This window comes from Montipora capricornis, chromosome 3 (assembly GCF_036669925.1).
Source record: "Montipora capricornis isolate CH-2021 chromosome 3, ASM3666992v2, whole genome shotgun sequence".
Taxonomy (NCBI): domain Eukaryota; kingdom Metazoa; phylum Cnidaria; class Anthozoa; order Scleractinia; family Acroporidae; genus Montipora; species Montipora capricornis.
The window spans coordinates 22,350,463-22,360,462 of record NC_090885.1 but is presented as its reverse complement, the minus strand read 5'-3'; the positions used below and the strand labels follow the sequence as shown (position 1 = coordinate 22,360,462).

The 10,000-nt window shown below is 39.2% G+C and overlaps 1 protein-coding gene across 2 annotated transcripts in view; it reads right to left on the bottom strand.

The window, feature by feature from the left end:
* Positions 1–5,583, bottom strand: part of LOC138040923 (membrane metallo-endopeptidase-like 1) — a 35,352-nt gene extending 29,769 nt beyond the window's left edge. The window contains exons 1-2 of one of the 2 annotated variants that reach the window (XM_068886654.1): positions 4,486–5,583; positions 52–108 (exon numbers count right to left, since the gene is read on the bottom strand). In XM_068886654.1, coding sequence (XP_068742755.1) covers positions 52–108; positions 4,486–5,241 — 813 coding nt within the window. In that variant the 5' untranslated portion in view covers positions 5,242–5,583. Of the gene's footprint in view, positions 1–51; positions 109–1,607; positions 2,415–4,485 lie in introns of those variants that run through there. The other variant, XM_068886653.1, reaches the window with a different exon arrangement.
* Positions 5,584–10,000: the final 4,417 nt, after the last annotated feature.

Here is a 10,000-nt window from a genome sequence, read left to right as displayed (position 1 = left end):
ATCTGGATTGGTTCGTACCGCGTGTTGTGAAGGATCATAGTATCTCCATACCTTATTTTCTTTGGCCAAGTACTGTTCGCGGATGAGACTCAATTCTGGCGGGTGAATCTGTAAAATAAAACCAGAAAAGCAGCTTGAACTAGAATACGAAAAACAGAGAATATGTTTTTGACATGGTAACCATATGCAAAAATAGAACGGGCTTCTATCTCGACCTATTGGGAATGCGGAAATAAAGACAGCGACTATGAGTCAGTCTTTTGCCGTTTTTCAGTTGTTTTCTTATTTTTAGTTTCACATACATGGCTGTCGTACACCACACCACGGGATCTAAACATGGATCATTTTGGTATTTTACGCATGCACTTCCAGCCTTTTCTATTGAGGAAGAAATCCTGGAGACTGTCCACGTTATATGGGAGGTGGTCTTGCAATTGCTTCCTCTAGTGCATCATCCACAAACAAACCGCCTCCGCTTCTGTGTAAACGTTTTGCTGTAACCGCTTAAACATTAGCGGACACCGTCGTAGCTTGATCAAGAATAAAACACAAACAGTGGTGATAAACCAACTCATTTTGATGAAGACCTGACGTTTCGTGTGAAGCAGAAAAAATCTGACTTTAAGCGCTGATATATAGCAGTTATCTTTCGCTTAACATGAAAAGAACAAACAACGCGTTTGATATCTGTCAGGTGGAACCACATGCCTTCTGAATATTTTTGAATCAGCAGATTAGCCCTTTGTGAATAGGAAGAAAGCCGATAATTTTTTTATTGGTTTAAACAGGTGGATTAAGGCAAGGTATGTTTCGTGAAGGAGGAGCTACTATTTCAACGAAGCCACTTAGTATGCGAATGAACGCAATCACGCACGTTGATCTGTGACATTAAATAAAGAAAAGATTAATTCCCAATATTCACTTACATGACCGCTAAAAAATTCCACTACTCTTCAGTGCTAAATTACGAATATGAAAATAATTTTGAAAGACGTATGCTTGGCTACAATTAATACCAATGAAGGGATAAGTTTACACGCATAAATTATCCAATTACAGGCCTATCAAAGTATAGATTTTCTTGAGATAGATAGCATAATTAAGCAACGCAGTATTAAAAGGGTCACTTGAAAAAAATCATTAGTTTGTTGGTAACAATTTTGTGATTATTCCTCTTGGTCCCGTTTGCAGAATGTTGGCGAAGTACCCTCGCAAAGAATTGACAGAAACTCCGTTGAAGTAAATTTAAGAGAATGAAAGATTGACTGCTGTATGTTCACGGTGTCACGGTTAGAAGCCTAAATGTTTGGTTTATTTACCTTGTTTTACGTTTTTTTTATCCATTAAATCTCGTGGTTTTGGCCACTGTCATAGACCTTTCCAAAGCTGCATGTAATTCAAACGCAGGACACCTTGATTCAATTTTGCAAGTTGGCAATTAATTGATTTTTTAAAGAAAATGTCTTTCTTTCTTTTTTGTTCACAACTTCAAGTGGCTTAAGCAAGAAAATGTATACATTTAAAGAATATGAACATATTTCCAACAACGAATTTTTTATAAGTATATTTAAATGTCTATAATTTATAGACATTTAAACGTGTTATACCTCCAGAACGAATCGCGAGGAGTTTTGAGGGTCAGTGTTGATTCCCAACTTAAAGACAGGTGTCTGGAACATGTCGCGTTGCATCTTTGCGGAAGTTTCAAATACGCTCCATGTTGATTCATTCCAGGTTGTATTTCTCAATGGCCAGGACCCAAAGTGGTCAATAAACCACTGCAATTTTTGTAATGCTGTGGCGTCGACACCATCTTCGTTCATGCATGACTTAAAATAGAGCCTGGTTTTGCGTACGGCGTGCGAATTTGGAAGGTCGTCATTTGTTTCCAGCAAACGTAACAGTAGATTCTCGTTATTTCGCTTGTTCACGTCTCCAAAAGTAGATCTGCTGTTTTCAGAGGGCAATATCGGGTTGTTAGTGATCCAATTGCCGCAAGAATATTGAAAGAAGTCTGTGCATGGATCAATGGATTCGTTCATATTCTGCTTCACCGCTGATGCAACTCGCATGCATCCTCTGGAGCTACACTTAATTAACTTCTCTGAGTTCTCTTTTCTTGTACCTCCAGTTTCCTTTGGTTTGCGAGTTTCTATAACCAGGAAAACTGCCAGCACTATGCAAGCAACAAGGAGGACAAAGCAGAAGACTGCCAGCCCCAGTCGAAGAACCCTTTTGTTTTCTTTGCGGTAGATTTTCTCTCCTAAGACGGAAAAGGTGCTTGTTGAGCGACCAACACCAAGAGTCTCTGTGCTGGTGGCACTTTGCAATCCAAACTCGGCATCGACTCCATTTTGAGCTCCATAAGGATCCGCCATATTGTTGTGTGCTTGTTGAGGTCCAAGGCTGTTCTGATTTAAATCTTGTTGACATAGACCTCTTATGTCTTTAATATCATTTTGACCCCTCTTTCTGTCATACCGACATCAATATTTTGACATGAAATAACAATGTATTTCCATAAAGGCATCCAGAAAAGACGGTGAAGGGCCCAATGCACCTTCGAGGTTCAAAAGGGAGAAAACTCTTGTTGGATCTTTTAATTGTTAAAATCAATGAAATATTGGAGGTCTGATTGTCGCAGTGGGTCACGGAGTTGAACCGACAACAAACTGTCAAATGATGTTTTGCATGTTTGTTGAGTTGCACTGAGTATTCTGCTAAGTTTCACAGCAAGATACGAGAATGAAACATTGCAGAGACAAAACTGGAATCCGCTAGGTCGGAAATTAACGCTTTGTGCAAATTCACGCAAAAATGTCTAGAGTTACATGCTTTGGATACCTAATAAACGAGACACTATTGAACTGTTTAATTAAAACTTGCGCCAGACTCAAACTCCTTGGTAAATACTGGCAAAGAAAAATCGCTAACTGCGGTCATATACATTTGTTTAAAACGTGTTCCTTTGTTTAAGAACTTGAGCCGTTTCGTAATCTTCTACTCGGTTCAAAAGCAACTATTTTAATATCATGCGATCTTGTTCATGTTGTACAATGTAGGCGAACGTACCATCCTACAACCGGATTGGTGGTACAAGCAGTTTTGAAGTGAAGATAAAGGATAAAAGGTTTGAACACTGTAAGGAACCCATTGATGCGCTGCTAACACTGTTGTATGTTCCCTCGGCCGTCAAAACCTTCAATTTGGTTAATTCACGTTGCATTTTGTGCAGATTAAGGGAATGAAAGCCACCGGAGCAGCACGATAACTTTCCTCCTGTAACCAATAGTATTGTTCTGATTGTTTTGTGGCTGGTTGCTAATGCCGTAGCGGCCGTCGCCGCCGTTCGCACGACCTATCATTCGCGTCGCGACACGACTGGCTTACTATCAGATATCCGACGAAGGCACGTAATTGGGACGATCTTCTAAACGAAAGATCATCGAAGTTTGTGGATGAACTAAAGAAAAACAAACGCAGGCTAAAACGGAACCCGAGACCACGACAGTTTAATGCAACCTACAGCCAACCGCATCACACTCTAGACTCTGAGCCAACGAAAGTCATGATGTCAATGAACAAGCCAAAATGATCTTCATGCACCTCAAGGCCGGCGAAATCACAGTTACTTCCTTCGCTTCCGCAAGCTGTTGATTTTGCATATTTATTTACAATTGCTTTTTTGAATGACCGTTAATGAATTGACAGATAAGTAACGACTTTTTGTATGTGTCAGTTACCGAAATTGCGTAATTTAGTCCACTTTGGTAATCTCTCCGCAAAGAGTGTACGTGCTTTAGTGATAAGACGAGCTTTCACCGGTCCGATTTCAGCTCTTTAGTGATGATTAATTATCGAAATCCAGCTGTGTGTCAATTGACGTCTTTCGGCGAGTCACGATCTTTTTTTTTTGTTCTCAATGTTAGTTTATAGGCCACTTGGGAAAATACCATAATACTCTATGTTTGTCCCCCCAAATAAGCATGGTTTTGTTTTCTCTTGGGACCATTGTATATAAGTCCCAAGAGAAACTGGAAACAATGATTATGCAAAATTTGGGGGGACAAACAAAGAGTATTATGGTATTTTCTGAAGTGGCCTATTGCTGCCCTTACCACTACAACAACAACAATTTATTGTACTCGTGCCTAAAATGGCAAAATTAAGAACAACAGAAGATTTACACTAAAGTAGAGAATACTGGCCGCCTGGAATAACCCTAAGAACTAGCAGGTCTCTTGGCGGCCAATTTCTCGTCACTGAAGTCAGTCGACTTAAAAGGGTCAGGTAATCCTGATCCCTTCACGAAATTTGCAACTGTTAACATGCTTTGGTCTAACCGGCGTTGTGATTATTGTTATTGGTTCACTGTTTAACCTGTAATTTAGCTAGTACTACTAAATTTGAAATCTAAAGTAACTGCTTATATTACTGCTTTTAGCTTTATAAGTAAATTAAGAGCTCTCAAAGTCTGTGACTTACCGACAACAAGAACTGGGATGAATTCTGAGGGTCGATATCAATAAAGAGTGCAAAGAATGGAAAAACTTCTATTTCACTATTCATTGCAATCAGTATTTCGACCAAATTCCATTTAGTTGAGTTCCATCTTGGGAGATCCAACGCCCAGGAACCGTACTTGGCTATCAATGGTTTCAAAGTCTGTACTGCCGTTTTTTCTACTTCTTCTTCTCGCTGACAAGATTTGTAAAAAAGCTTGACTTTTTTCACTGCGCTTCTATTGCTCAACTGTTCGCTGCCTTCCTCCAACATTTCGCGCATCCTCTGAGAGTTCTTGTCGTCTACCACGCTGAATTCATCGACAAAAGTTTTTGAGGGTGGAATTGGATTGTCCCTTATCCAAGAGCCGCATGCGTGCTGAAAAATGTTTTCGCACGCATTAATGGAAGTATCCATTTTTCGCGCGAAATCTGCAGTAATTTGCAGGCACTCCGGGCTGTAACAATATGACTTCGGCAACTGTTGGTCTTCCGGCTCTTTTATCCTGGTCGGGTGTTCTATCTTCTTGGAAGACACAGCAAGGAATACACCCAGCACAATACAAACACTGAGCAAGATGATAACAATAGCTAAGGAAACAAACAGGTACTTTCGCGTTTTTATGTACCTTCTTTTGCATTCCCCGTCTTCTTCATTTTGATTTCTGTCAATTCCCAGGGTTTCAGTGCTTTTGGTCTTCGTTTCGTCCACAAAACTGTTCAAGGAATACTGAGACATTTTAGAATAAAGACCAGTTACGTGACAAAGAAGGGCAAGGCCTTATTTGCAATTGAGGTCGCCAAAGTACCGCTCATTCTCTTTCAAAGTGGCTCACGACACGTCAACTCCTTCGAGTAGGTGTGAGGCTAAGACTGATTAAGTGTTCGGTTGTGATTGGCTCCTTTTAGAGCTTTTTTCAGCGCAGTAGGAATTAGTTGATGTCTGCTTAACGTTTTGAGACTTGAAGTGTGGACTCTTCTCTGGCTTGTTTTCCCTTCAAGTTAAATAGATAACTGGTTTTAGGGTAACAAAGTAAGTATGCGCATATTATCATTTTGGGCGAATGAGTTTGTATTACACAATATGAAATCTCAAATTCCTAATGGGTTACTACTATCTTATGCTTAAAAATAACAAATTTAAATCTAAATTGAAAACATATTTGCTTTGCTTGGCGTACGATTGACTTGATTACTGAATTTTCATGGCTTAGGTTTTTATTTAGTTTTGGATTTAGCTTTTTATCGCCTTGGCAAGGTTAATTTTATTTTTCTTTTAGTTTTACCAACTTTTTTCGTGGGATGTAAGGCGCCAACTTTTTTTTTGCCTGGGATAGGGTGCTTTATAAATAATACACTTCATTACATTACATTTAAATTTTGCGCCTCCAATAAAGTTAACCACTTAGAAAGCTTTGAATACATGTTGTAACATTGTTTCGATGCCATCCTCCTGAACAAATCATTGTCATATTATCTCATTCGGTTGTGTGGCACTTGTCTTTGCGTGTCTATTGTCCTAACCTGAGCTTAATTCGGTTTCGACGTCTACAAAGGCTCAGAATATGCGGATGAAAGAATTTCTTCAACATTTAGGTGCTATTAGAGTGGTCAGTACATTTTGTCAACACAGAGAAAAGCATTTTTGCAGTCTTGAAGTTGAAAGTTTCTTTTTTGAGGGGTTGGGGTTTGTGTTGGATGTGATGTAGCGAGACCTCTTAAATGTATGCAACAGATACCAGTGCCGGATTCTTTAAAGTTTCGAAGAACTGTACAAGGCATTTTTCCAATCCGACTCTTGGTATAAGATAAACACAAGCCACTCCCAGTGGAGACTTCACGAGCCAAAGAATGATTTTCAATAGACCTTATGACCTTCAAATTTCGCGGGAATTTGCGTAAGTTTTTTTACAAGGTTAACTCGAAAACCTTACGAAAACCTTAAGGTTAACTCGAAAACCTTACGGTTCCCTTAACCTCTAGGCTCCAATTACCTAAACTACTTTCCTAATTATTCTCTTTAATTAACTTGTAATGTATATAACAATCCTTTGTAATTAGTCTAAGTGTGAGTTAATAAATTTGTTGCTGTTGTTATACAAGGGTTTATATGAAATTTACAAATTTCGTTTACGGTCGTTATAGCTTGATTCTGATCGTTATACCTCACGAAAATAATCTCAACAGAAATGCTTTTTGAGAGGCATTCTCGCTATCCACAATCGTCAGACCTGAAAGGATTTATGATGGTTCGAAGTTGGAAAAATTCGCATATATTTACTGTAATTTATGCCGTGTTTGCCCCCAACCAATACGGCATCAGAAACCGTGAAAAGGACTATTTCTAAGGTCCGTTTTGCCGCAGCAAGCACATTAGATCGGATTAAACACAAGGGGCAGTTTTAGTTTGTTCGTCACCACGCGAGCAATTCGTGTAATCCACAAATTCTCAATCGTCAATTATGAAAACTCCATTCCTAAATACGTGCAATCTTCTTATAGCGTGCGACGGTTGTCTGTTGAAACGCATCGTATACTCCGGCCGGGTCACAAAGAAATGCAAACAATTTCACTATGTTTATTGTGAGTTTAGTTATAATCGCGTTTGTAAACATCCTCAAAGCTCTTAACATCAAGGATTAAAGAATTTATTTGAGACTTTCCTCCATTCCAAAAAGATTAATAATAAGTGCAATGTTTTTCTTCCGTCAATCTTTGATCCTTTTTCCATCTCCCTTCAGGAGTGACTTGTTTTCACGCAATAGAGAAATGCTCTCGGACGGGTTTGTTATGGTAAAGAAAGATGTGATCTAACGTAGAGCGAGTAACTGATAATCTTGAGGGCAAAATATCAACTAATGAAAGTAAACAAAACTCATTTTAGCTTTGGAGATTGACCAAACTAACTGGAATAGGAGGGTCAAAGATTTATTTCGGTGATCGCACGCAAGGTCTTTCTGGATTTCTTAATTCTTTATTGTTTCGTTCAACGTACTCCTAAGACGACACGGGAGGTCGTTTCCCATTTTGGGGGCGTCTTTAGTGAACAACAACAATGTTAGCTTTAGTATTTGTCAATCGGTTTAAGAAACAGGAAATAATCTATATTAAGTTGTATAAACAGTGTATAAACATTATTTTCAGCAGAGGACAAAATATCGACCGTGGTAGCGTGATAGCCGCTCCACTGCCATGGGATGGCGGGCCGTTCACCGTAGAATGCATTTCCTAAATTTGGGTCGGTCATTTGGAGTAAAAAAGGGAAAGAAGGAACCCAGAAGCACTCTAAAAAACAGTTTCAAGCTGCAGAAGGAATGGAGTGGCAGGGGGCAGGAACAAATAGAGAGTTCGTGTTAACATATTTTCTTCCCAAGCGGACTAAAAGTCTCTCGTACGGTCGTGGCACAGCGTCACGTTTACTCTGGGATCGAAGTACTATATTTCAGATTAAAAGTTTTCCTAAGTTATTGCCTTTCTTACATCTATTCTTTTTTTTTATGGGAAAACTCAGATCGGTCGGACGACGGCAAACGGAGAATAACTGAAAATGGAGGTGCGGGCTTTATGAAAGTAAGCCTGTCGATTATAGATACAGTTTTCAATCACGTGATGAGACGGCCGTGTTAGTGTACAAAAACAATAGCCCCGCAGAAGGCGCATGATCGATTGTAGGAAAGTGATTCCTGTGATGAGGATGACAAAGTAAAAAATGTAATAAGTTGTCTCGACCATTCATAGAGCGGATCTCAATTGGGTGTCGAAAGTAATTAGCGAATTGCTTTGGTTTATGATTACTTCACTCAATGATTGGTTCAAAGTTCTCGTGCCACTTTTTTAACCAATCAGAAGTGAAACCAAAATCAATCGTGGCCTGCGCGTGCACATTTTCCCGTGCTTTGTGACGGCTACGTGTAATTACTTCGAGTTTTGATTGGTTTACCGGATTGTCTCCGTCCTTTTTGATTGGCCATATTAATTCTTTGGTTTTGGTTTTACGACACTCGATTGAAACAATGGAATAAAGCAAAAGCGATTTTCACGACGACGAGAGGCTGGACAGGGCTATCTGGCGCCACTTCATCGCCAGCAGCAGCAGAAGAGGAGCTCAATAATCCCCTAAAATAAAAAAAATAGTTTAAAGCGGATCATGCTGCTAATGAAAACAAGATTTTAGCCCGGCCCTAAGAATTCATATCTGAGATAGGATCACTAAAAAAATTGCCCAACACCTGTCACAGTCGCTTCAAGCTAGAGAAACTGGGCCAGCATCGGGGGTGTGATCCCCAGTAACTCGTTCCATTTGTTTGTAATTACTTGTATATGTATACTATGGAGAAACAACGGAAAATTTTCGGCATCAAATGTGCTACAACAAAATTCTGCAGGGCGGTTATGGAAAGTGATATGTGGAATATTAGTTCTGGATATTGGTGTACCAAAATAGTACTACATCATCAGTGATGAGTCAAAGGTGACTTTTCAGAATGCAGGAAGTGAATTAAAGAAAACACAGGCCCCTATCGGAACGAGATATATTTTCTTCCACGGCAAACTGTTTTATCGTTCATTAATGTGCAGCTGAACCCTAAATGTTAAATTATATTCCTTTAGGAGTTCCCCCTGTCCACCATCACATCGTAGATTTCGAAATTCCACATTAGATTTATCCAATGAGAATTAGCATAATGGCACCTCCAGGTCAAATTGGAATTTGTAGATGTTAGTCTTCTTTACCACCACGCATATAAATTTCTTGAAAGACAGCTAAAACTGAAAACCTGGACGAATAAATAAGATGACAAGAAGGCGATAAAGAATCAAAGCAATCCAAGAAAGTACTACGTCAGTCTGCCAGGAGTAAGCCCCTCTCGATTAAGAAACTCTCTCACGAAGGTACTGCTGACCCAGTGATTTCCAGTGCTGAAACTACATCATCTGTTACATAGTCACCATTATTTTGGGATTGTGCCTTTACATTCAGGACCTAGTTGTTCAAACGCTGATGAACACTGATCCGCGATGATTAAATATCAACATGGACGTTCAGTTGAATTTTGTCCGACGATAAACGCCTTAACAGTGTAACTTTATACACTTTATTCCAAAATGACCGCCATTTTAGTATTCTTTTGTTTCCATGCAGATTGGCCCTTATGGCCTCGTTCAAGGTTAAATATTCTTTTGAATTTTACGTTTGAAAGAAATTTGCATGGAAACAAAAGAATACTAAAATGGCGGCAATTTTGGAATAAGGTGTATGCTGAAGGAAAACAAAAGAAAACAAAAGCTTTACTCATAATTGAAGGCCAAATATCTTGTGGAGACTATTTTTTTTACCATTAAACTGCAATTTAAATTTCCAGTAATTTAGGACTTTGAACAATTGGCCCAAGCATAAATTTCGGAATGAGGGATGGAGGGTTAAGAATTTTGTCTAAAACCTGGCTCTTCGGTTGGAATCTTAAAGTGACCTTTCTGACATTTGTAGCCTGCGAAAT